Here is a 27865-nt window from a genome sequence, read left to right as displayed (position 1 = left end):
ATTGTTCGAACTTCCAAGTATATAATCTTTTGAAGAGAACAAAAATGATCAAAACCATGAAATACATAAAAGAAGATACAGTTTCAAAACTGAATTAGTTAACGCTAAATTTGCTTTACATAGTTCATGTACAGAACTGAATTATATAAAACAACCTTGAAGAAGAGCATCTAGATTATGAAAAAGCTCAATTTTGGGCAGAGCCTGGGCACATCACCTAGAATGACAAACTTACTAGTCAGAGGTTCTGTTCATATGCGGCTCCATGATATCTATTTTGTAGTCATGACTTTGCCTTTAATTGCTCAAGACTTTGAAGATGAGACTTCAATAGTGTGTATTCTTGACGCATCCTCTCCAATCGAGATTCTACCGTAATCATTTCTTCCTTTAGGTAGTTGAAGCGCTTCTCCAACCACTCTATGTTCTCCACATGATCGATACCAACATCTCTTACATAGTTTCCATGGGTAACCAGATTGACTTCAGGAACTCTAGTTAGAAGAAGAATGATGCTTAACTGCAAGTAACCAAAGAGTCAATTCTGCAAGATCACAAGATTTGCAGACTGGGGAACACATTCAATTGCATAATAACCAATATTATGTCATATTCCAAATAAACAAGCATTACCTAATTACATGATGGACAAAATCATTCTAAGAATATAAAAATCTCAGAAAACAGAACCACACGCCTTCAATATCAATTTCTTCCAAAGAATCTAAAATCAATGTCCCATAATACCACCCAGTTCCCAGTTCCATTGATGTTTAATCAAGAGATTCTGCAAAAGTTTTCTGAAAAAGATCTACTTAACTATTCATATGAAAAGCAACACTCAATAATTTGACCAAATGGAAGTTCACAAAGTTTCAAGGAAACAGACTGTACAACAATCTTTACTCAAAATGGTGCTTCAAGCAATCAAGGATGGCAATTGTTGATACGACCCACTAACCTGGCATGATGCTAGCAGGACAGTATTGATCTTGTATGAACTGTAAACATGTTGACACAACTAACTGAACTAAAAGAATAACTTAGTCTGCATTTTGTGATCTGTTAACCAAAATTAACTCAATTAACAAGGTCAGCACAAGGCATTTTAGCTTCCATGTCAAATTCTATACCTCTGCAGGCTTTTAACGACATAGCAAAAGATACTAATAAATGGAAAATCAAATTGCACAAGAAGATTATTAGTCCATCCCTCATAGAAAATCAAACGGCATTAATTTCTGGTGAAACATTGGAAAATAGTGTCACTAAATGACGACAAAGCATCACATAGCCAAAAAGCAGCTACCTGCCTGCAGTGCATAAAAACCATGACAGAAGGTAAAGAACTTGCCTGCATCAAGATAAAAACAATAAATGCCACGGCTAAAACCAAAGCCAACTGATTTTGCATCTTGATACATGAAATGAAGGTTGCCCACGATTCTTTAAATATAGATGTCAGCAGTGGAAATCTTTCAGACTTGTCTTTCATATGATCGTCAATCCCTGAGTTACAGTTTATAGTCTCATGGATGTTCCTTATAATATCTGTAGACTTTAATGTTGAATTTGCTATTGACCCTTCAAGCTTTGATGGATTCTCAAATTTGATGTCATTATCTTGAACAATGCATGTGTTCGGCTCAGAAATTCCTGTTATTATCACAAAAGATAATCATTAAATGGCCTAAGAATAGTCTTTTTAAATACATTTTTTGTGTTCACCACTTCAGAACACAAACCTTTCAATCGTTCCATGTTCTTTTCCTTCAATATTTCACGAGCCTAGAACATGTAAATATTCAAGATTAGCTCTTTCCTTCCATATTCTAGCATGGAAAACTTGAGATGGATTTTTCACCAATAAAAACTTACAATGTTCATCCAAGTAGCATAAACTTCTCGACACTCCTCCATAGTTGATTGTTCTATTTTCCCTAGAAAATAATACTCAAACATCAAAAGTAACAACTAATATGTTTCACTAAATTAATTACAATAGGCTAACATTAAAATCCCTCAGTTCAGTCAACGACCACATTAATCTGAAATTGCATAACTGAAAATTAATTTATTAAGACAACAATTCAATGCTTAAAACTTCAAACAATAAATAAAAGAGGCAATTAATCCATATAATGACACACAAAAAGCTACAAATCTGTCATCAACAAATTTCAGGTTCAATCATTACCAGAAATAAGCACATTAGAGCCAAGAAATGGAAAAGGAGAACATGGTGGTAACAAGCAGCAGGTATGTGTCTACAAGAAATGGAATAGAAAAACATAGTGGAACGGAAGCAGATGTCATGTATATGAAGATGAGCATCAGTAGCTGCAAAATTATAAATTCCATAAGGTCAGAGAATTGAGATGCCTTCATATCTATAACTAGAACAATCAATAAGGCTGCACCTCAAATGCGAGAGGATTATATGTTCGATTCATGCAATATGGCCAGCCTTAAAATTCCAAGACTACCCCCTCCAACGCAAGTTTCAGAAAGGATTTCTATGCATGATAAAACACCATTCTATAAGAATTAAAAGGATGATGTTGCAAAGATATATACTGGTCGCACAAGCTCTTTGGCACATTTCAGTCCGCTTGATGATGAGGTAAGTTATTCTGATGTGAAATTAACAACTATCCAATACAATGATAATAATGCTCATATTTAACTTTAAGCTATTGTTCTATATCAACTATATCCTTTATAAAAAAAATGAACCAGCAAACAAACCCATGATATCTGAATGTGGTCCAACAGAATAGAGCTTCTCAACGACAAAAAAATAGAAATACTTTTTCAATCATACCCTTGAAAATTGTCTTTTTTAAAAATGCAACATTAGAATATACTTTCACGGTGCAGCTATTTTCTTCATTATTATCTTGGACCACATCCCAGAATCCCTGTACACACAAGATAAATACATATTAATTGGTACTGGTTTAAAATAAAAACAATGCCACGTGAAGAGATAGAATTAGACATTCAGCTATCAGCTGCCACTTCCTGTATGACCTTCAAAAGTATTATTTTAATATGAGAAAAAAATCAACAAGAAAGAATGTCACAGGGCAACAGAACTCTGATATCAAAGGCAGGAAAACAGAAGAAATGCTAATGATTTACTTAAATCTACCAGCCTGCAGGCTGGATTGTATCCCAGTAATCAATCACTAATATGTTCCTATACTTGGGCAGAGTGATACAAGTGAGTGCTAAAAGAATGAGCCAACTGCAGCTATACTCCTGATTAAAAGAATGCAAAAGACCAAAAACAATCCTCACTCTTTCATTTGACACAGTTTTTAGATTAGATTTCAGTTTATCGTACATCAGTTCAGTTGATAACGTGTCAAAGCGATGATTGTACAAGAGATGAAAATCCAGTACATATAACAGTAAATATGATTTGGCAAAGTTACTAACGTGTCACTCAAGCGTGCGCTGGCATCTGCATAATCATGTAAGTACTAGTAGCCTAGGAAATGTTATATGAACAGAGGGTACGAACCGATATCCATATAATGCAGACACCAACTGTGTGTCCAACCTGTTTCCTCCATTCCTCAAGCCATTTCATCAGTTCCTCTCCTTTTACAACCCATTTTGGAAACCTTAGTAAGCTTGTTCGATTTTCCTCTCATAGTTTTAGCCATTTTAAATAATACTAAAGCAAAGTTTTAAATGCAGTACTGGTACCCAAGCAGGAATCTCATCAAACTGGAACATATTGATCAGTATGTAAAAAATACCTCAATAGACAAATAAAGATAAATTGTATTGGTATGTTGGTACTGACTAGCAGGATTGGCAGACTAGTATACTAGTACCAGGCCAATACAAATAAGTCAGTGGTGATCAGTAGTGTGATTTTTGAACTCATGTTCTATAGAAGGAAATTACTGCCATTTTGTAGTACTGAGGCATGTATGTATGCAGACACATTTCTAACATAGCAGGTCTCCTAACAATCCAGCATAGAATGGCTTGAAATACCAATTAACATGACAATCCTCAATGGATTCAACACTTCTTTTCAAACAAGCTAGCAACATTTAGACCCAAAGTGTTGGCTAAAACATAAACAGTAACATCAGCAATTTTGAGATTTCAAAAATTATAGTAGTTTCAGTATCAATCTCTAGATTAAACCATAGGTATCTCATTCCATTCTCGATATGGCCAGGTATATTGTAACAATTTCTAAGTGAAAAATATTTTTTGCAACATATACCTTAAAAGAAATAATTTAGCTACACATATCTAAAACCATATTTATTTGCACCAGTGCCCTTGTTGATAAATGTTACAACTTGTAACAATTTGTTACTCTAATAATATAGATATCTGTCTGTACTACTATCCAAATAAATTTACCTGAGGAGAAGATGGGAGATGACAAGTAGGGAAAATTGCATTGTCTCCAAAGTTTAGCTCATGTAGTAGATGAATAAATCAACAAAATGAAGGATAAAAAGATCCATCAGTTTTGCTTTATGGCAACCTTTATTATTGAGGGTTTTTGACTTGAACCAAGCAGCTAAAAGGTCAAAAAGTGAATGTAGATACTACATATATCTTAAAATGCACCTCAGATTCCAAGGTTGATCGTACTCCAGTGACATTCTGCTTTGACATTTGAAACTTTTGGACCAAAGAAACACTTATACATAAAGGTATAACATGTCAAAGGCTAACAGTTATATGTTTCCTCCCTCAATAAATCTTTTATGCTCCAAGGAAATGTGTTTCTCCGCATAGAGTTGTAACTTAAACAAATTAATTTCATAAACTGAGGATACAATTTAGAATGAGAACTAATAAGGATATGGGGTTCATTTTATTTACCTTAAGTATTTCTATGTTGTTTTTTTGTGCTTGCTAGCAGATTTATCTTATAAGAAATAAAAAAGAATGTAAAATTTGTCTGACTCCAAGATAATACACAGGATAAAAACTATAATCAACTTATTACTTCTATAGCAGTTCATATCTTTTCAGAATTTCTAGTTTTAAGCATCCAAACCCTTACCTGGAACTATCGACATCAATAGTTAAAAGGGCAGAACCACAATAGAAATAGACATTGATCCTTTGGGTTAAAATATGGTAATCAAACTCATGGTTTCAAATACTGGTCAGTTCAGCAGGTACTGACAGGTACTTACAAGGCCAACTAAGGACAACACCAGGTGGTATGATTTTGTACCAGTCTGTCATGAAGCAATGCAGTCAAGGTGTTCAATGTGTGTCTATGATGCTTTTTGGATCTTGTTTCCCATTGTTCTTCAGTGTTTTTGAGTGTTTTTGCATGTATGGGACAGAAAGTACTACCGTCAGCCCCATTTTGATTTGTTGTCTGTGTTTTCATTTTCTATTTTTGCCTTGTACAACTCAAAAATGTTTCCGACTGTTTGGCCATATAGGGTAAAATTGCGAAAACAACCCCGTTTTCACGTGCCATGGGTTAATTTCTGATTGACAACCTTGTGGTGCAAAACATCAATTGTCTCAACATCTCAGGGCACCGGGCAGAATGGGGCCTTGGTTATATGTTTAAGGGGTGGTGCAATGTTTTTAGTGTGCTCTCTTTCTATTTAATGAAAGTGCTCGATGAACATTAGGCTGTCTTCGAGCCCCCTTTATGTGCAATCGTTTAGCCCGTTTTTGACATCCTTTGGTGCCAAATAAAAGTTGTTTGCTTTGTGTTGTTTATGATCTCAGTTATCTTATCCTTTTTGTGCACGATAGTAACATCTCGGTTATCTCTCACACATTCATATTTCTAACCTTTTCTTCTTTGTGTAGGTCCTTTGTGGATTGCACGAAATTAAGGTCTAGGCTAACCCTTGTGAACTAAGGAAGGTTGGGTGCTGCACGCCTTAAGCAATCCCAACTAAGGAAGGTTGGTACTCATTTTTTATTATTCTTGCCAACAGTACTGTGCAATATATGCAGGCATACAGTCTGGTATATACCAGTACCGTATTCTGACAATATGTAGGTGCCATTGTTTAAAACCATGGTCAATTTATACATTAAGAAAACTAAGTTAGCAGAAACATATAGGTAGGTACTGCTGCTTATGGTCCTCAAACCCAACTAACCTATCTCTATGACTGCTTGGTCTTGAAAGCATAAACAAAGCAAATGCATGATTGACATCACTTGTTTGCTGAAAACAAAAAGCAATTTTTTCAAAAGTCACAAGTATCGAAATGATGAGCTATTGACATCACCTCAACCTCAAAGTAATCACCATACGGCACATCTTGAATATTCTGTGATGTTTGGATCACCAAATGGCTGTTGCAAAAACAAAAGATCACCAGTTCAAGAAAACCTATAAAGCACAATTTTCTTAAAGAAAGCTTAAGGAGGAAGTTAGGATTAGCATATTAATAACATGGACTATAACTGTAATCAGCATAGTTACACTACTTACAAAATTGCACGACTAGGGCAGCTAGCTTTTCATGGTAAAGTAAATTATTATAATACAATTAAAATGTTACACTTTTTCTTTGATACTTTTCATGCTTCTTAGTCACCTAATCTCTCACCTACATATAAAATTAGACCAAAGAACATCAAAAATAAAACCTGCAAAGTTGCATCTAGAATTCATCAGTTTCAATTAAATAAAAGAAAAACCATAGTGGGCCTGATGTTGACTACCTGCAACAAAGATTATTAGACAAAGCCCCAAAAACGTATATAGCTTTATCCTTTCAGACTGGTTTTAACTAAAGTCACATAGTTTTGCACTCAATTATAAATATCAAATACTAAACTACCATAACATGTGCACATCACTCATGTCAAGAGTCCAAGTTATAGAAAAAGGAAGAAAAGGTGTGATGCAAAATTCATTTTGTGTTAATTTAATTTTTAGATTATTTTATTAATTTGACATTTTTTTTAAACATAATAAATTACCACATGGTAACATTTATGAGTCTGTACACTCTGCCAAGATTGTCCAAAAAGAGGCAAAAAAAAAAAATCAAAATGGAAGAAAAAATAAAAAAATGTGCTTGTCTGAAGATTCACCAAGAAAGGAAATCAGTTCCAATCAAAAAGCAAACAAGAAATAATGATATTACTCAAAGGAAGTCGGTTCCAGTCAAGAATCATGTACATAACGAATATTTTCTTCCAAATAAATCTGGAAGTAACATTCCTCATAGAAATAAAATGAGTGATTGATTGACCTTGTTTTAATAAATAGGATTTTCTTGAGTGTTCCATTTCCATTTTAACTTTTCTATTTTCTTCTTGTACTTAAGGGGTTTATTTAAGAATGATACAATTAAAGTTTATATTAATAAAAAGAGATTCTTCCTCCCATGGGGTAAGTTTGTTATCCACATGTGAGATGGGAGACATGGGTCTGTCATCTCTATAATTGATTACTAAAGCCAGAATGAATATGATATTAATCAATATTTTCTTCTTCCCACATTCTAGTCTTAGTTAAAATTCTACTTTTCCATGAAATTATATTTAATAAAGAGATTTTGCATCCTTGTTCTGGTTTCTTGACCCAACTAAATACTTAAATCTCCTTTGAAACTATGCAACAGTCTCCAACCAGAATGAAGGCCTCACACTTCACATCTCCTACTGCATGATAGATTCACAACATCATCAGCATAACTTTCTTTTATTAATTTTAGTTTCAACCATCATTCTCTTTATTGTTTGCAACTATAACCCCTTCAAACAAACTGCAAGGGAAAAACTTATTTTTTCTTAAACGGCATTACTTTCTATCTTGGGTAGATTTTCAATAAAGCATATATTCTATGTGTTCCTCCATTTTGGTTTCACTTCCTTTTTCTTAGACAATTTTGGCATGTAGTGTACAGAGATATAAAATGTTTTCATTGAGGCAACTTATTACATTTTCAAAAAAACAAAACTAATAGATTACTACAAAGATTAAAATAAAACAAAGGAATGAAATTCATCAGCATAATTCAATGGTTTCAGCAATAAATTCTAACATATGACCAAGTTGCAATACAAAACATAGCATAGTGCAACATGGCCACCAGCATATTTGCAGACCAATTCCTCAATCTTAAAATTGATATTAAACTGTGCTCTACAGCAGATATCACAAGCAACAAAATCACAAGCAACAAAAAAATGCTTGTGCCTTAAAAATTGATATTAACATCTATTACAATAATTAGAAAACAGATGCAAAAGAAAAGAGTATGTGCTACCTGTTTCTGTACACACGAAATTTCTGGACCTCCTGACAATGTCCAAATTTAGCACCTTAAAGACAACTAAAAGGAATTATGACAGATTATTTAAAGGCAGATGTAAACAAAATGCACAGAACAGCCCTATACGTATGCTCATGTGAAAGAGGAACTGTTGCACTATACCAAGATATACTTTGATGGGATGTAGAAATGAAACGTTACGGGTGTGTCCAAACTGTTCATGCCTATGCCAGGAAGTGCAATGGAAATCTGATGCACAAAAATATGAAATAACTATATGATTAACTACAACCTCTAATATGAAACAGAGCAACAAAATAGAAGATCTGTCAATAAAATAAATTTACCCTTGTCACCACATCTTGTGTGAAAATCTTTCAAAAAGTCAGCAGCACGATCACAAACAAATAGACCAAAGAAATCCTCCACAAGGAGCTATATCCATAAACTTGGTAAGTCAATAAAAGAAATCCACTGAAGCATGAACAAACTAGGGTGTTGATGCAATTGATTCCTTCATTACCGGAAAATTGGACTCAGCAAGCATTACAAAATGTTCAGGCACTGCAGTGCAGAACAAGCAAAATTTAAAGGGTGAAAGCAAAGGAAGATGAATATGCAGAAGAAATATAACAGAATCATGCTTTCAGAAACTCAAAGCCACAGGACATTCATTCCTTCAAAAGGCAACTATTACGTGAAGTAAAACCTTAAGGTGTTAATATATAATGAATAAGTAACCTTTAGGAGCATCAATGTCCTCGATGGTCCATGTAAAAGGATTTTGAGATGATGGCTGGTTAGCATTTCCTTCATCCTTATTCTCCTGGACTTCTAAAAGCTTTATGGAGATATCGCTGTCAACTTTACCATTAGGCAAAGATTTAGATTCTTGAAGAACAATGGTATCCTTAGTTCTGGCAAAAAAAAAAAGTATTAAATAACTGTATGGAAGATACTAGACAAACTCAGTTAATATTCACAATCATTACCTGTTTAAAAATGATGAGTCATCTGCCGATGCTTTACATCCATTCAATTTCTCAAAGATAAAGGAATAGTTTTGACTGCTGGCCTCCAATCTTGAATCCTGAGTGGAACAGAAAATAATGCATAGTTGATTCACAAATTAAAGAATTTATTAATACATAAGATTTCTGTAATGACATTTATCTGTAGAAAAGCTTTCAAGGACTTATACAATAAAACTAAATAATCATGGTACAAAAAGAACTTGCAACTATAATTAGAGGAAATCAGTCATATATTTAATCTCGGGTTCTGCATTTAACCTAAGATGCAACTGTTTGAAAGTGATGAAAGTGAAATTAACTATGGTTGTAATTATTGTTTGACGCACCTGTAACAATACAAAACGGAGGGTAAGTACTACTCCGCCAGTTGACCGGCACACAAACCAACCTGTTTCAAGCAGTACACAATGGTTGGTGCAGGTAATGTATCAGCCAATATAGTCAAAACTCATGCTGTATTGACCGATACAGGTTGGTATCAGTCAGAATTTGACCGATACTGATCCAAATTGGGTCAAGTTTGACCCCAACAATCAAATTAACCGTTGGGCTCTTTTGGGGCTTTAAATCCTCCTCCCTCACTCATTCTCACTCACTTTCATTTGCTATTTCATTCTCACTCTTTATCGCACTATCAATTGTGATTGTTCATAATCAACAATAAACGATAATCAAGCTATTGAATTGGATAAAAAATAAATTATTATCTATTTATGCCTCATATACACTCTATTCTTATTTAAAAACAAAAATTACCATTAAATTAGGATAAGAAAACCCTAAAAAAAGAGTTTTCTATGAATCTCTGACCATTTTGCAGTCTTCTTTCCAAAAATCGATATGTATTGGCATACAAGCATATGGTACACTAGTACCAACCAGTGCATACTAGTCTTGAACTGCTATGTCCTACCGGTACATACTGTTCTCGAACCAATGGTACCAACGCGTACCAAAGGTATGGAAGTTGTAATCTCAACTTCCATCAAATGGAAAAGTATGATTTTTTATAGTTATTACTTATTACAAAAATCCAAGAACTGGCATGATGTGAAAGTGTCTTGAACCACAACTCTTGTGATATGCAACACAATTATAGTTCCAGAATAATGTAAAAGATAAAATGGCAAGTGCCAGGCCTCTGATTTACACGTGTCTTGAACCACAACTCTATTAGGAAAATCTTCATGCATTACGCCTAATTAAATTTGTTTCCATTGTCAACTCTTTCATGCTCCAAGTAAATTTAATTGGTACATTAGTTCTTTGCCCAAGTCATGCTTTCTTGATTTACACAAGAAATGAAGGGAAGCAACAGGATTCCAAGCACATAAATGCCTTCTCTGCTACAGATCAAGGAATTTTCACTATCATTGACATAATGTAAGCCAATCAAAACATAAAAGCTTCCTATCACCCAAGTGGTTTGCTCTCTCCACTCAAAATGTCAAAGAAAAAAGAAACAACACAAATTGATGAATGTTGCAATGCTAAAAGTGTGTCACAAAGTTTTTATTTTTAACATTTAAGTGATGACAGGGGAGAAAGTTAAGTGGCAACGTGCATACATAACTTTCATGACTCTCTTGTGGACTTCAAGTGTCAGCCAAGATCCACAACAAACTGGAATAGTACACATAGACAAAGCCTTGTGCCAATTGATAAGCTAATCCTGAATTTCACATCTAATGAGAAATTTTAGAAATTACACCTATATCTTTAGAACTTCCTTGATTTAACAATCAATGAACTTGTCAAGATTATCTATACATCAGAACTTCCTGATCAAGTTAAAACCTAAGAGCACATTCTAACAGTTCAAAGAGAACCAAGACTTGCATGGTACAATATCCTGCAAATCTCAGGTCTAAAATTTGAAGCAGTATATATCTCATATAAAGAAAAAGAATTGACTTGAGAGATATACAAAGTTTAAGTTTAAGATTGCAAAGTATTAAACTAAAATGCACCATACCCAGAAGATCAGATGCCAACGCAATCCATAAATACTGTACCAGAAGTGTAAATCATGCAGCACATGTATTAAACCAACATCAGAATCAAATGCATATTGCTTCATCCCAAACATAATGAACTGGCACAGGGGGCACGGACATAAACAAGGTATGGACGCATGCACCTATCTGCCTTATCATGCTTTCAGACATACCATACAATGTGTACTGGCAACTCAATCCATGTAAAATTCCTCAATAAAATTCCTCAAGGAAGCTGTGCCCACCCCCACAGAAAAATGGAAACTCAATTGGATATCTAAATTCAAACTTGGAGGGGACAAATCTGGCTGCAAATGACATCTATGCTAGTCTTCAAGTCAGGTCAAGAAAATAATAAAATCAATGCTTCCTATATATATATATATATACATATATATATGTATATGTATATATACATATATATGTATATATATATATGTATATATACATATATATATATATATGTATATATATACATGTATATATATATGTATGTATGTATGTATATGTATATATAAATATATATATAGATATGTATATGTATATATATGTATAGCATAAAATTGTGCTGAAGCCATCAAACATTGCCAAATTTGATACTACTATTTAATAAAAATGAGGCAACTTGTCATAATAAAAAAAACTAGGGTATATTGCTTTGGAAGTATTAACCAAAATTTCAATGAGCATAATAAATACAATCAATAAATCAGAAAATAAAATGCTGACCTGAGAATCCTGGAAAGCTTTTGTGCCTCCACCATATTGCACCCAGCCATCAATAATTAGCCGATATGCATCATCCCGGGACAAGAAAGATCCAAAGAAGTACTGCCAGTTAAGAATTCAATAAACAAGAAACTTTACAGGAAATAACAACAAAAACAAAAACCAAAGTGGCCACTGCTTCTGGGCTTTGGGTAACCAACAAAATTTAATAGCACAAACAAAAACTAAAGGACAAACTCATAAGGCTATGCACAAATATAAAAAATTAATGAGAGAGAAAAACTGGCTAAGCCAAATTATTACCTTTTTCCCTCCTGCAATGATTTCGATAGCATTAGGAAAGATTGCAACTGTCTTTGCTTTACGAACACAAGTTATCTCATGAAAAAGAATTATTTTCTGTACAACAAAACCATATTAACGTATCAAAAAACCATATTAGGAAAGATTGCAACTGTCTTTGCTTTACGAACACAAGTTATCTCATGAAAAAGAATTATTTTCTGTACAACAAAACCATATTAACGTATCAAAAAACCATATTAATGTAGTAGAATGGACTGCTAGCTGATTATTGACTTATACAGCAAAAGGCATTAATATGTGTGTGGATACATTATGACTGATCAAAATGGGTGAAGACAGGTAATAAGGTTATCCACATGACTATTTGCCACATTAGACCTCTACCAAATAAAGAGCAAAGGAACAAATACTGATGTACTTGATGTTAAAATTACAGGATACCTTGAAACTGTTAAGGCATAGCAAAAAGCCAACATATGGAACCAAAATATGGTTAATATTAACAGATAACAAAAGTTGCGGCCAAGTCTGTGCCATAGAAATACTTGTAACATAACCCTAATGGTAACTTCTAGAGACACAATGGTGTTAATCGTTGCATATCATACACTCATAATGTAAAATTTGCTGTCATGCAATTGTATATTATTTCAGTTGAAATTGATAGGTAACGCATGCCTCATAAAGAAACATCAATTTTGATAATCCGAATAGTCCCAAATTAGACATGGCATATGGCATAGTGTACCCAATTTACCACCAAACCCAAAAGACAACTCCTAAGTGTCTGTTCCCATACAATGATACTAGACATGAGATCAAGGTTTAAGCAACAAAGAAATTAGAACATTATGTTGTTAAAAATGCTCAATAAGACTACTGACCACAGATATAGAGAATCAGCACATAAAGATAAGCCAAAAGGCTTCAATTAGGAGAAACTTATCGACCAATTCAGTCAGACACTGAAAGCAAGCAGAAAGTGACTGTAAGAATCAAGGTTTTAGATACCAGGTGACCACTCACTATAGCCCGACAATTACAGGTCCAACAGGGGACCAGAAAGTGAGCCAGGTGATTTTGCCCAGTCAGACCTTTCCTTGTTTCACATTTACCAGTCAAACTATGATCAGTATACATGCATGTACTGATTTTTGTAATTCTATATTTTTTTATTTTTTAAAAAGGGTCAACTGATCAACAGCAGTCTATCTCCATGTAAGCTGCTGTAAATGTAAGCAGCGATCAGTATAGAACTGGCAACAGCTGTCAATTTACTGTTGCAGACAGCTGTAAACAATTGTTTGCCGTCTGTTTACCTCTTCCCTCTCTCCCTCCCCATTCTGCCACCTCAGATTCACCTCCTTCCATGGGTGCTGCCTCCTCCTTCAGTTAGGGTCATCACCTTCTCCCCTCCTCATCTTCCATCTCCGCCTTCTCCTTGTATCCAACTCTCTTCCTCCTACTGTTCCTACTCCTCTCTTCTCACCTTCTTTATACCGATCCATACCAAAACCATACCAGTCCTGCCACTGACCCATATTGGCACTATGCCGAGTTTCTCAATCTTGCTAAGAATAAATGCCGTTATGTTAACAAAAAATCGAACAAGACAGTAAAAGTCAAGTATCTGATTATCAATCTATGTAGTAAAGACTACCTAACATTATATGTGAACCAATGGCAGGAGCTCAAGCAAATTTGAGAAATCCAAGATATGAGCATAGCTTTTATGATGAAAAAGGACCCTAAAATAGATGTATACCAAAAGAGTGGCACATTATATATTTCAAATGAAAGTAAACAGGAATCATCTCAAGTTGCACGCAAAACAAACTAAAGTTCAAGTTACATCTAAATGGGCAGCCCTCTTCAATTTGTACCTTTGTCTCAAATCCAAAAATGTTGGAATAAAAGCAGATGTGGTGGGTAAACAAATACATATGACCCTGCAGTGAAACCCAAGAAGATCAACAAATTACTACAAACCTAACATTTGTTACCATCATGAGCAAAATGGTGGCATTTGAACCTGACAATCTCAAATAAATCAATGAAAGAAAATGAAAAGGATTAAGTCATTTGGTAATCACATAATTCAGTATGACAGAAAGCAAATGAATAGCAGAAATACCTGAAGAAAAATATTTTCTTGGAGGGCACAGTTAAAATCTTGAAGAAGAACCTACGTATATAATGTAAAAAATTAAGAATGCAATATTCAGAAATAGCATAAACCTGAAAAACAGAAGTGGGGTGATAAAGTTTGTTTCATGGACTAAGAAAAGTGATTAGAAGCACATACAAGATCTGGAATGCCATGACATCTTATTTAAACCATTTAAACTTTGTCCCAAATAATAACATATCAGAATATCTTGCTAGACTTCCAAAGGGAAAAGAAAACATAAAAGCACCTACCATCCATTACAAATATACAATAATAAAGGATGGTTGCAAGGGAAGTTACATAATAAACAATCCCATAAGCACTACATCAGAAATTTAAAAAAAAAATGTAGTATGTGCACGTATTTTAGACATTAAGCTTTATTACAGAATAAAAGGATTAGACTTCGAGAGATAAGAGACTGAAGATGTCTTCACAGGGAAAAGACAGCACCTCCTCCACGAGAAAGGGCATAAATCAGCCTCTGTATACACAATTTAATGATTCCAAGTGACACATCAAAGTCAGTAAGACAAAAGAAGACAGCTAGTCATATTTCTTACAGTTCAACTCAAGAGAAAGTTGTGAACAGACTCATATTCAAACCTTCAAGCATAAAATACAACAAGGTCCTAGCAGTAGTTTATCAAAGTCTTTGGTTAGAACTTCAAGGAAAAATTTGAACGTCTAAAACAGAAAGTTTAACCTGTACCATCCTAATGATCATATCAATTATGTACTGTCTCTATTGAGACATCCGAGCTGATTAGTGCATTGTTACACAAGTGATAAATTTTAGATTCCAATCCTCGTGTGAGGATCATGCATGCCATTTAATATAATGGAAATATATTTCATTTTTTTTAAAAAATCAATTATGTACTCTGCATCACCTATAAATATAAGAATGTATTTACTACGAAAAGAAAAGAATAACAAGACTCCTAGTGAACTCTAAATTAAATCTTAATTTTCTCGGATACAAGTGCACCTAGCAGTACTGGTATAAATGCTTGTTCGTGCAGAAATTCATCATCTAGTCCACTGTTATTTATCTATGGAGAGAAAACGTCACCCTAACAAGTGATCCACGCGAAAGCAAACCTTCAAAGGGCAAGAAGACAACAGACTGCCTCAGACAACAGTCCATTATTCAAACTAGCACAAGGATTACGATGTTCCGTCAGGATAAGTACTCGAAACCCGCCCACCTCATCAGGAGGAAGACGGAACAGCAAGCGGTACTCTTCGCTCCTCGTCGAGAGGGCCTGTGTCTACCAACACAATCGAGATAAAGAACCGGCATCCCTAAACCCATTTACATCCGAACCAAGAAACATCGGAACAATGCAATTTACCAGAGCATCAACCTCCTTGCGGTCGGAGGGCTCACCGTCGTGGACGGAGGAGATCTCGGTAGTGGCGTTGCCGTTCGGCTTCGCGACCCTAGGCGACGGCGATGAGCTGGGCGCCTCCGAGTTCTCCGGCTGGGCGGCAGCCATGGTATCGGATCCTACGGGTTTGGATCGGGAGGGAGGAGGGGGAGGGAGAAGAGTGGATCTTTGGCGCCGTTACTCGATCGAGGGCTTCCTTCCAAACGAACGACGAAGGAAGAGGGCGAACGAAGGAGCGGAAGAACGTCAAAACAGAATTTTGTGTGCGTGTGTATATATAGACATCCAATTTCGGTGATGTCTATATTCATCGTTCTTAATCTAAATTTAGCATTCTAAACCACTATATTTAGTTAGTTGTTATTGCACTATTTGTTGAAAGTCTAATTGGCAATGATACACTTCGAAATATATATATTATATGATTTATATATGTTATTAAATAAGAAGATTTTTATTCTTATATTAACAGAATTTTAACTGGAATTTAACTAAAGCTGACCTGATCTAAAAGTGGTTAACCTGAATTTTTTTAATTCTAATGTTTTTATTACTTGAATTATATATATACATAATTTTATAATTTATATATGTAAAATTGCCAATTTTTAACTTTGTAAACCCCTCTTCTTTGGGCATGATCATAAAATTCAACGAACTTTTAACATCACGAAATCTATTAGCATTACGATTTCTATAACTTTATTTATCCTAATATCATTAGTTATAATCACATGAATTGATACGAAAATAACGACTAAAAAAATATTTTAAATATTTAAAATTATATTTTTACTAATAAAATTGTTTTTTTTCTTCATCACTTTCACATCATTCTAACACCGTATCTTTCACATCAATCTGTTTTCCATCAATTCAGTTGACGACATCATATTGTGTTTTTCATCAATTCAGTTGATGACATCATGATCGACGAGATTGTTTGTTTCATTTTTAAAACTATAATGATCTAATATGATTCAAATACAAATGATAATATATAATTAGCTAATGACATAAACCTTGTGAAAAAGAAGGTTTCTGATATCAGTGAAAACCACATGAAAAATGTAAAGACAGTTGAGGCAGAACTGGGAGCACAAACAGTCAACAAACAGACACTCACAGATCTCACAAGCTGAGACTTCATCAGGTCACCTTTCCTTTTCAGAAAGAAACCTAATGTTCTCTTTCAACTTTGAGACAGTACAAAAGAATGCGCATATTGCATTCTTTTGTACTGTCTTTGAGAACCAGACTCATTGATGCCATAAAGAAAACTTTTCAAAGAACATGTCCAGTGACAATTTCAAGATCATGAAGTGTAACTAAATTGACATTGTTTTTGCATCAAAAAGTACTGCGATAAAAGCCAACATCCATGTAGCTTTGCATATGTGATGGCCTGAAGCAGACCTCCACTTTCAAGGAAACCTGGTGTCAAAATAGTTCTTCAGAGCAAATGAGAGATTGTGAAAGAGTTTACCGGATTTAACTCCAACCTCCAGCTACCAAGCTTCCTGTACAAGATGAAATCAAGCCAGGTCATAAGTTCCTCCAATCAAACAGATACTATTTTCCCAACACCCTCCTAGATCCTCCTGGGATTTTGATGTCATCATCCTCTCTGCAGACTACCTATAGACTCATACCGACTTCTAGAGAAACAAGAGGCTGGTGAGTCACCATAAAATAAAGGAATGATTCCTCCAAAAGTCTGAATTCAATATTGATCCTGCCTAAAAAATATGGCCACAGATATAGAACTTTTACCGGCACTTTCTGCTTTTTGAATCAGAAAGGAACACAGAAATGCAGATGATGTATGAGTGGAAGATGAAAGAACCAAAAGGATTGATTTCAACTAAACATGACAGAATAAGAGGTTGCTTTTTCTCTGAAAGAAGTTTTTACTTATGTACAACCAAATCATCCTTCAACTAAGATCCTTCCCTAAGGCACCCAAAACCTTTGCTTATTTGACTAGCATGAATCGAGAGTCGACTACAAGAACATGGTGTTGTCATAAAGCATGCTATATTACCAGCAATTTTATAATGGTGGTATGTTAAATCTTACTAAAAGATTCCCAAGAACACAAAAGCAGGACAGAGAGGTGCCTGTCATATATATTGCCACCTAGAAGCCTCTCAGGTAACAAGTTATATCTGAGAAGTAATATCACTACAAACGATCTTGTCTCTCCAAAATATAAAAAAAAACACTATTATGTACAGTTCTTCCCAAGAACAAATGTGAATAATCAATCCAAAAAACCATTTGACTGGAGAAGCTCACAGAAGACCAAGAATAACTATCAATTAGCCACTTACAAGTGAACAAATTCCAAGTTTTCTATGACAAGAACAATCAATTTATCTAGCAGTTATTCCCAGAAACAAAAAGTCCTTATGCAACACAAAAGTGCAAAAATGTAACGACAAAGGATGCTTGTAGCTCATCAAATTAGGATCTAATATGATAGTCTTGTGAACTCAATTGCGTTTATTACATATATATCTGAGAAAATGGATAAATAGCAAATCAGATGAACTCAATAACATCCTTTGCAGGGGGCATGGCGCTTTAATGAATCTAGCCATGTTAGGACATGCTTCTAATTTGCTCATTCTTTCTGACACTAACTAAAGGAAATAAGCAGAAAGACAAAATGTACATGCTGGAACAGAAAGATATGTATGATTAAAGGAAGAGCAAAAAGATAATATTTATCTCATTCGTGCTGGCAATACCATGCATTCGTGGATGTTAAACAAATTAAACAGAAGTCAGGTACATGTGTTAAAGAAACAGTGAAACAGTATGCTATATGTGTAACTACGCTGCTATTTGAACGGTTCAAAAGATGCAACGACTCATTGGTTCAATTCAACACCTAAATTTAGTTTTTTAATGCAACAACTAACTTAATTAACTTTTGTAACTCACTCAATTCTCTATATTCTATGCTGGTTTCAGGAAGAAGCGGATGCATTACAGAAAAGGAAAATAAGTTTTGCATCCAACGGTATGACTTGGATATTGAGCCTCTTCTTGTTGAGGCTCAGAGATATCAACGAGAATGACTTAGACATGCACCTCATAAGCTTGTGCAAAAGGCAAGGCCTGAAGGGCAATGGCGAGTGACCGACAATTGTCATTAAATTATTGAATATGTTCAAAGCCAACAATGCTGCAGTTCTGTCATAACTTTTGTGGTTGCACAACTATTGCTGTCCAGAAAAAAATAGCAGAAAAAATATTACAATTAAAGATATTTCAAAGAAGTCATTTCTACATGAGCACCAATATACTAAGTACCCAATAAAGATGAATGGAAACAATGCGGCATTTCATATTTCTTTCACACATTGGTCTAGGGGACAAACTGTCCCTTATCATCCACTGATCAAAAGTTAGAAGCTTTATACCTTTTGGTTTACAAAATTTTGCAAAAAGCTGAAGTTTCACCCACTTGGATTTTTTTATTATTCATTACAAAAGATGCACAGCCCCCATAATCAGTATAACTATACTAAACATACCACATATGCTAATTTGATCATGTTTTCTTCAGTTTACAAAATCACAAGATATGCCTTCCGAACTCTGTTGCATAAGATGCCTCAAATTCAACAACAAAAGGTCCACATAATCATAGGAATGCATTCCAAAGCAACTTTCAGATGAAAATCACACCTATTTATAACATACAAACAATAAACATTATAACAAGAACAAGAACCATCAGTTAACTAATTATGCATCACTAAGACCTTGCACAAAAAGAATTGACAAGATATACCAATACGAAATTCCTTTGATAATATATGAGCTTAGTTTTCTGAGAGGTAGAGGAAATCTTAAGAAGACTTTATTAGAAATTACAAATAAAAGATTTACATATTTTTAATTTAACTAAGGATATTACTTCGTACAAAGTTCAGTGATGGAAAAAGCCTCACACGGCCAGTCCCAAGTAGTCAGGACATTATAGCTTGCAGTTTTCACTAAGTTATGATCTCTTTTGACCCATGTCATGTGTCATTTCCTCCTAATCAAGCATTATTATGGACAAAACAGAGTTTCGTAGGCCTTGCCACAGTCCAGGTGTCCCTGAGACGGTTTACTGGCTTACCATATTGTCCAGCTCACTATAATGAAATGATATACAACAATAAGAGTGTACTCAGAGAAATCATGACAAAGAAATCCATCTGAATTTCTCTCTTGATTCATCAACCATCATTATATGCCGCATCGACTACCACAAACTGCTATTTGAGACAGGTGAATAGAGAGACATAGTTAGATAATAGAGATTACATGATAACAATCAAACTAGAATCATTGTATAATTGGATTGATCTACTACAAATATATAGACATGGGTTACTTGGAATATGGCAAATTAAGTCATGAAATCCAGTATACGATGTGGTAAAATGGTTGCACCTCGGGTTTTAACCACAAATTTTACTCTAACAAGTTTCTCCTGGACAACAAAGTTCAAGTCAAATAAATCAAGATTGTGTTATTGTATATCCACAAAATATCCGGAGTCCTGAAAAGTGAGATTTCTGGAAACATGCTTATGGCCAATCCAAATACCGTTATCCTAAGACACAATCTTTAGTCACAATTGCTGTGTTCCACATGAAAAAGCACAGCATCTTTGCAATTTAGACGAGGTAGACCGGCTTATATCATAATTCTCAATGTCAAAAGCAAAGCATTTCCCCTTGACACTGGAGCAATCGATGAAAGCTAATGCTAGCATGGCTTGGAGCAATGTAGACCAACTGTTTGAAGTACAACGCATGCTACATAAATTATTATGTGACAGACAAAATCCATGTCATACGTCAATGACAACTAATGTGAAGTTATACTGATAGTTGGAGTTGCTGCACCTTCTCATTTGGATGAAAGCATATCACAGTTGTATCCATCAGCTACCAGATTGTGAACGGCATCTCTAAGTCTGTGGTAGTCACCCTCGGCATTGTACACAGTATGAGAAATCCGTACATAACCAGTGACACAATTGTTCCCGTCCTTCTCAAGGACCTCCCCATCCTTGGGCGGCTGATAGTAAATTGGAACTTCAACCTTGAATTTCTCTCGCAAGAAGCTCCTCAGCTTCATCGCATCTTTCTCACTAGAGACTCTTAAACAACCAGGCAATCCAACCATGATCATGCTGCAGCACATCTCCGGGGGAGACCCAAGAAACGTCCCCCATGCCTCAGCTAACATCTTGCCCATCTCTACAACCTTCTCGTGGTTCCGCTTTCGGATCCCTTCAATCCCACCCTCAAACCTACCGATGAATTCCACAACCGAGGGCACTACAAGCTGGGAGCTGTAATCCCTGGTACCGATCCATCCGCTCTCCAGAGGAAGGCCATTGCCATACTCATGGGACACCACCGGATGGTGCAAACAAGAGGAGGCAGAAGACTTGTTGGTGTACAAGAAGGCGACGGATGGGGGACAAAAGAACCATTTGTGGAGATTACTCGTGTAGAAATCGGCCCCAATATCCTGCACATCGACCTCTACACTGCCGATGGCATGGGCGGCATCCACGAACACCTGATCCACGCCCTCCTCGCGACAGATTCTCGTGAGTTCCTTGACGGGGATCACGACGCTAGGCATGGAGGTGACGTGGTCGATCACGGCAAGCCGGACCCGCCGGCCGTTGGCCTTCCCGAGCTCCAGAGTCTTTCGGAATTCGCGGACAATCTCCTCGTTGGAGGAGACCGGAAAGGGGAGGGGGACCTCGATGACGTGACCTCCGGCGCGGGCCACGTAGGCATGGATGGACTTCTTGACAGCGCCGTAGGCGTAGTGGAGCATGACGACGGCGTCGCCCTTGCGGAAGGCGCCCTCGGCAAAGGCCCAGGAGGCGTGCTGTAGGACGATGGCGGCAGCGGTGGTGGCGTTATCGACGAGGGCAACCTCATCGACGTCGGCAGCGTTGATGATCTCCTTGACGAGGGCGCGGGAGTGGAAAAGCCCAGGCTGGAGGCGGTTGAAGTAGAACTCGTCGGGCTGACGGAGGAATTGCAGCTGCCACGAACGCTGCGCCGCGAGGACGGAGGCCGGGCAGCTACCGAAGCTGCCGTTATTGATGCGGGCAACCGAGGAGTCGTGGTGGGCAAACTCCTCTGCGATCTCGGCGGCGGAGATGGCACGAGGGGCGGGCCGGGGCCGCTTCTCCCGCTGGCCATTGGCGTCACCGCCGTTGTCGGCGCTGTCGTCGCGGTGGCGGCGATCCATGGGACTGGCACCTTGGATGAGATCTGATCGACACCGATAAGGGTTAGGGTTTGGGCGGGGAAGACGAAGCGAAAGGATGCAAGTGGCGGTGACGGGACTCCGCCATCGGGTATCCCCGATTCGAGTTTCCTTACTCATCCATGACAGAATTATGTTATATATATAATAGAATAAGGCGTGTCCGACAAAACTCATTTGATGAATTCCGAGGAGTTGATCGTACGATGATAACATTAAAAAGATTAATTTAAATTAAAATTAATTGATAAATAATATTTTTTTATGTTAAGATATTTTATAGTGTGATAGGAAGTCATATGGAATTAATTTATGTTTGAAAAAAATCAAATTCATAATTATGAATCTACTATTCATCCATTTATAAGTGACAAGGAAAATTATTGCATCTAAGAAATATGAACTCGCTTTAGATTTTGTCTTCAATATTCACTTATTTGAGTTTACTAATATCAATATATATTACTGATATAAATTATTTAATGTGAAGAGTCAAATTAAAATAAATAATTATCTACTAGAGAACAATGGTCCACTCGATATTCCATTTCCATACATAATGATTGAGGCTTATACTGTTTGATAATACTAAAGATATCATCTAATCTAGTGGGTAAAGATCATAGTAGTTTATTACAAGATCTTGAATTCATTAGAAATATCTCTAGAATAGATACATAATAATCATATGACATAGTAAGTGTATATGCGAGTCAAATGATAGCTTACCTATGAAAAATGACTCTTATATATCCAAATGACATTCAAAATAAGTAAATAATATGTATAATTAAAATAGATATGTTTGTTTGTCATATTTAGGGATGTAAGATTGAGATAAGTCAATTTTGGCCCACAAAGCTAAGATGAAATATTAACAGAGGAAAAAAGAGAGAGTGCATTTTGGATAGAATGAGAATGGGAGATGCTTCATCTGAAATATCATTCAATTTTAATGCTTTGACTTGATGTTGCAAAAGCACTTCTCTTGTCAAGTATCATATCATCACAAGGGATCTAACACTGATTGCAGAAAAGAAATCACAAGTGTGGAGAACCTTATCCACCCACTGGTACTCAGTCCTGGCCAAGAACAGAGTTGCCCACCATGAACAGCAAAAGCATCATCAAAAGAGGCATCAAATGACCAAATTGCCTGAGGATCTACTGAAGCAGTTGCCAGATTGCAGCTTGTGGATGGGCATCAACTCAGTGGTGCCACCTCTCACCTCAGAAAATGCTCAGGATGATGAACAGCATCCTTGCAAATCAGCAACATGGACTCTATTCCTATGAGATAATTGTCAACATCTTATATCTGCTGCATAAACTTCTTGATACCACCAAAATTGAATTTTTTTTGTAAGAAACATTCTTATTATGAGTTTGTCTGATCAGAATTCGATTTTAATCGATCAATAATCATAATATATGGTAGGTAAAAAAGAACAAAAGTGAAAATGACTCAAAAGGATTAATACATATGAACCAGATACTATATGATCAATAGTAGAGTTGGTGAATCACTCCAACAAAAGATAATTTTTGGGTCTACTTTGTAAGAGTAGGACCGATTCTAGAGCGGACAAGCATTCACGGATCAGAGAGTTGGCATCATTGTTCTCTCCATTGGTCTCTCCGACTAATGTTCATCAAAGACCAAGCTTAGCAACAATGCCAACACTACTATAAACATTAATTGCTTGGAAGGAAATACTATACTAACAAAGGAAGAGTTAGAGAATCAAGACACAACAAAAATGAATGATGACTCATCTCCTTTTGGTGCTTTTATTTTGTGAGGTCCATTTGAGGGGGCAAAACCTGATAAATGAAATTGGGAGAGATTAAAAATTTGAATATAAGTTTTGTTATGATGTGATGGATACCGATATTGTCCGAATTAATTTGATTCAGATTGAAAGTCGTATACGCAAGAAATCTGATGTCAAGATTTAGATATTAAGATAGATTTGGATGTGTTCTCCACGGTCGACCTACATGAACACTGAAATCGTCCCTCCAACATTCAAAATAATTTTTGATAATGATAAAATAAATTTAATAAATAATAATTAATCTTGATTATTATGTCTAAGATAATCTTTTACAATAAGCTAAGCATGAATGTTGAATGTTGACTGATCCTGTCATCTCATTACTAATTCGAGCCACTATTTGATAAATATTTTTCTTATCATATTTCAATATCTTGTTATTATTTTTCATAAGTATTCTGCTCCAATAATATGTAATTCTTGGAATTATTGATCTCTAAACTCCTTGAGAAAAGAATAGATTGAAAGAAAAGTGAGTAATCCAAACACCTGCCTGCCTCTGGTGCTTGTGGTTGTAGGCAGTGCTTGAAAGTTTCAACTTTGGGTACCCTTTAACCAAGAATTAAAGAACAGGATGCAGCTTGTATTCATTGTGGAACCAACCAGATTTCATGATTCCAGCTTGACCAGATGGGTCAAAAACACCTGCCCACAGCTGCCTCTAAGAACAAAGAGTTGATTCTTGCAGTGTAGTATTGTCATATTCTAATTTGTCTTTGGCATTCACATTAAAACTGTACAGTTGTGGAATGTCACTGCAAACTTTGTGCATTCACTTGAGATTCAGCCAAATTTGCTGTTCCTTCTACTTGGAGAAAAATTAAGATTAATTTATAAAGATCTAATAAGTATACTTTTATTAATTTTAATTTAAATATTTAAATTAATGATTTAATTCAAACAAAATTGATGGGTCAATTAAATCTATTAGGCCCAGGTTATAATATTTGGTATCAGTGTATATAAATTGATGTCTATGTACTATATAGATTGATGGATATCTGTTTATATTGTTCCTTTTTCCTTGTCTAAAACTATGGTCTTGCTCTGTTGAATGAAACACTGATAAGTCCACTGGACTTACGTTGAGCTGTAGATGACAATGGGGGAACCTCTAATTAGTAGAGAAGGTGGTGCAGGACTTGGGAAGCTGAGGAGATCCCGGCACGACGTGAGGCCCAGAAGAGGCACCGGCTGCACTTCTCGGAGCCGATCCCACGATGGACGTGACAGCGGCGGCCAAGGCTGCGGCGAAATTTGGATCAGTAGTGATGGCAGCGGTCACAGTGTCGACCATCGCGCCGCGCTGCAGACCCAACTGCAACGCCTGCGGCGGCTTCTGCGGGTGGCCGTGCATGAAGAGAGGCATGGCGAGCGGTACGGCCGCAGGGTGCGCCTGCGGCAGCTGCTGGAGCGGGTTCACGGACTGCGTCAGGTCGAGGGCGATGGTGGGGAACGCGGACAGCGGCGCCATGGTGGAAGCATGGGGAAAGGGGTGCAGAAAGCCCCCGCTGCCGGTGGAGCCGGAGAGCAGCATGGCCGCCGCCGCCGACGTGGTGCTCGCCAACGCTTTGGCGGCGGGCGGGAGGGGATGGTTGTGGTTGCCTTCGTAGGTGGCTACGAGCAGTGTCTTGTCCTCTGCACATCTCTGCACCTATCGCACCATTCGATCTATGTGAGATCATGACAACTTCGTAGCCAAGTAAAGATTTGACAGTTCTTCACATTGGACATGTTGAACTCAGATTCGATTGCTCTACCTGCTTTCTAACTGGGCATCCGACGGCCATAGTACAGCGATAGTAGGCCCGTGGACAAGGATTTCCCTTGGCCATCTTCTGACCATACTTCCTCCATTGACACCCATCACCGATCTGGAAACCACAACAAGCTTCTGATTAGTTCAACATAGCCACAGTTCTCACTGTAATCGTGCAGCAGAAGCAGCAGCAATTGATGCAGAAACTACGGAGCGTTGTATTACCATTGGTGCATTCGATCGAGCACGCACCGAGACTCTTGCTCTCCGGCGTGGGAGATCAGATGACGTATCAGCGCAGCTTGATTCTTGCATTGGCATGGGGCCATTGTTACCCTCCGAGAAAACATCGACTCTTTCTGCAGAAGGAATGATGCTGTGATCGTTAGAGCTTATGTTGAGCGAAGATGAGTGTTCCCTGTCGTCGTCGTCGTCCTTGGAGTTTCCATTGATCGACCACATGCGAGTTGGCTGAGGTTGCATAAATTGGTGTGCTGATGATTCTCCTTCTGGCACAGACACACACATCTTGCCAACCTATGAGAAGAACTACATGTCATCGAAGGACATAGACTACATATGATCAAACACACGAGTATGACAAGAAAATAAGAGAATATAAGCATCAAAAGCAGGGGATGATGACAAGAAAAGGACCTGTGTAGGGCAGATCTCGTGTTCTCGTTGTCGCATTACTTGAAGAAGCTGACACTGCAGGGCAGTGTAACTTTGCGTGAGCTGATCCATCATGCTTCTTAGTCTCCGGTTCTCGTCGCGTACTCGGATTAGCTCGATCCGAAGCGTAGTTAACTGCAACTCCAGACAACAAAAGAGAAGATCCAAATTCCACTAGGATTAGAAGAACGATCTTGTTCTATGGATCCAAAAGAGTTAATTGGGTTGTCCCAACCCTATGGATCTATCACATCCAACCAAGAAAGCTATAGCAACTCACCTTGTTTTTGGGTTTCTTCTCCTCTTTGCTGGCCTGAGAATTCACTGTCAGAAGATCTAACCCAGTCTGCACAGCAGCAAAGAGACACTCATCGCAGGTCTACTCAAGATGAGATATAGAGATGGAGAAACCAACGTTGTGATGACTTACGTGAACGTAGGTGGCTCCATGAGCCGGCGAGTCTTCCGCGTCTCCTTGACGGCCTTCGGCGACATCTTGCCGTCGGTTCTGGGAGAAGAAATCCACCTCTTTGATCGGGTTTGTCGATTCCGTGTCGTCCGCTAAGCACAAAAGCATCGTCTCTTGCACTGGTCTATCCATTGGGAGGAGGAAGGGAATGAGGTAAGGATGTGGAGAAGGAGAGGGACTCTGTGCTTTTCAAGGGTTGCGAAGGGAACAACAACGAGGGACAACAGTGCGTGTCTCCTGTCTAATCTTTGGCTACTGCAAGTCACGAGAGAGAGAAGGGAGAAGATGGGGGGAGAGAGAGAGAGAGAGAGAGAGGGAGAGACGTCACTCGTGCGTCAGCATGAGAGATGCGGTGGAGGAAGCGTGGAGAGCATCGGTTGGGCGCCGTTAGATCAGCCGTGGGCGGAGGGACGGCGCGGGGCGGTTTCCCACGTGGTGGCGGTCGCGTCACAGTCAGTGAGGTAGACGGCACGGCTGTGCTTCGCTCCCTGTGCGGCACTTAAACTCCAGAAGCGGGACCTAGTCGGTTTGACTTTGGAGGCGCACGTAAGAGGCATAACTTGACTTCGCCCGCCCGTGTGGCGTCATCCTTTGAAGTTGGACACTAGGGGGACTCACCGAGTTTAAAGCATCGGCCGTGGAAAGGACCATATAAAGAAACAAAATGAATTATAATATTCATAGATAGAGAGTTCTGAATTAATACCATTTATGATATATATATATATATATATATATTTATTTATTTATTTATTTATTTATTTATTTTATTTTTTTCAAAATTTTTTCTTTCAAGATTTTTTTTTTATAACAATAAAGACATAGATAAAGATAAACCGAGAGAGTCAAATAAGAGGGAAGACAAAGGCAATATGATCGAATACATGCAATCATAGTAAGTCAACTAATCAAAGACGATCATAATAGGAT

At 37.1% G+C, this 27865-nt stretch overlaps 3 protein-coding genes across 12 annotated transcripts; all 3 read right to left on the bottom strand.

Moving 5' to 3' along the window:
* Positions 1-45: 45 nt before the first annotated feature.
* LOC135597450 (protein VASCULAR ASSOCIATED DEATH 1, chloroplastic-like) lies at positions 46-16130 on the bottom strand. 8 transcript variants are annotated; one of them, XM_065090398.1, is made up of 18 exons: positions 15853-16130; positions 15706-15768; positions 14459-14509; positions 14208-14273; positions 12322-12417; positions 12019-12120; positions 9251-9348; positions 9000-9175; positions 8782-8822; positions 8606-8693; positions 8421-8507; positions 8253-8307; positions 6258-6324; positions 2825-2921; positions 1879-1940; positions 1746-1788; positions 1355-1656; positions 46-520 (listed from the first exon to the last, which is right to left on the bottom strand). In XM_065090398.1, the coding sequence occupies exons 1-18, from the start codon at positions 15994-15996 to the stop codon at positions 284-286; spliced, it is 1875 nt and encodes a 624-aa protein (XP_064946470.1). In that variant the 5' UTR covers positions 15997-16130; the 3' UTR covers positions 46-283. The 8 variants fall into 8 exon arrangements, with proteins under 8 accessions (XP_064946470.1, XP_064946472.1, XP_064946471.1 ...); XM_065090400.1 differs by having other exon boundaries at positions 15570-15768; positions 15853-15936; XM_065090399.1 differs by lacking the exon at positions 15706-15768.
* A 1024-nt stretch (positions 16131-17154) lies between these two features.
* Positions 17155-22314, bottom strand: LOC135597449 (putative L-cysteine desulfhydrase 1). 2 transcript variants are annotated; one of them, XM_065090397.1, is made up of 2 exons: positions 20802-22314; positions 17155-19121 (listed from the first exon to the last, which is right to left on the bottom strand). In XM_065090397.1, exon 1 carries the CDS (start codon positions 22312-22314, stop codon positions 20806-20808), a length of 1509 nt encoding a protein of 502 aa, XP_064946469.1. In that variant the 3' UTR covers positions 17155-19121; positions 20802-20805. The 2 variants fall into 2 exon arrangements, with proteins under 2 accessions (XP_064946469.1, XP_064946468.1); XM_065090396.1 differs by lacking the exon at positions 17155-19121 and adding an exon at positions 19220-19587.
* Positions 22315-25125: 2811 nt separating this feature from the next.
* On the bottom strand, positions 25126-27201 carry LOC135596634 (probable WRKY transcription factor 47). Of its 2 annotated transcripts, none has more exons than XM_065088695.1 (6): positions 26897-27201; positions 26747-26812; positions 26449-26601; positions 26017-26328; positions 25793-25906; positions 25126-25680 (listed from the first exon to the last, which is right to left on the bottom strand). In XM_065088695.1, exons 1-6 carry the CDS (start codon positions 27065-27067, stop codon positions 25147-25149), a joined length of 1350 nt encoding a protein of 449 aa, XP_064944767.1. In that variant the 5' UTR covers positions 27068-27201; the 3' UTR covers positions 25126-25146. The 2 variants fall into 2 exon arrangements, with proteins under 2 accessions (XP_064944767.1, XP_064944765.1); XM_065088693.1 differs by having other exon boundaries at positions 25126-25686; positions 26897-27199.
* Between the last annotated feature and the right edge of the window lie 664 nt (positions 27202-27865).

The sequence above is a fragment of the Musa acuminata genome, chromosome BXJ1-11 (genome assembly GCF_036884655.1).
Source record: "Musa acuminata AAA Group cultivar baxijiao chromosome BXJ1-11, Cavendish_Baxijiao_AAA, whole genome shotgun sequence".
In the NCBI taxonomy this organism is placed as follows: domain Eukaryota; kingdom Viridiplantae; phylum Streptophyta; class Magnoliopsida; order Zingiberales; family Musaceae; genus Musa; species Musa acuminata.
Note: the sequence above shows the minus strand (reverse complement) of the source record. Positions and strands in the feature narration are given on the sequence as shown.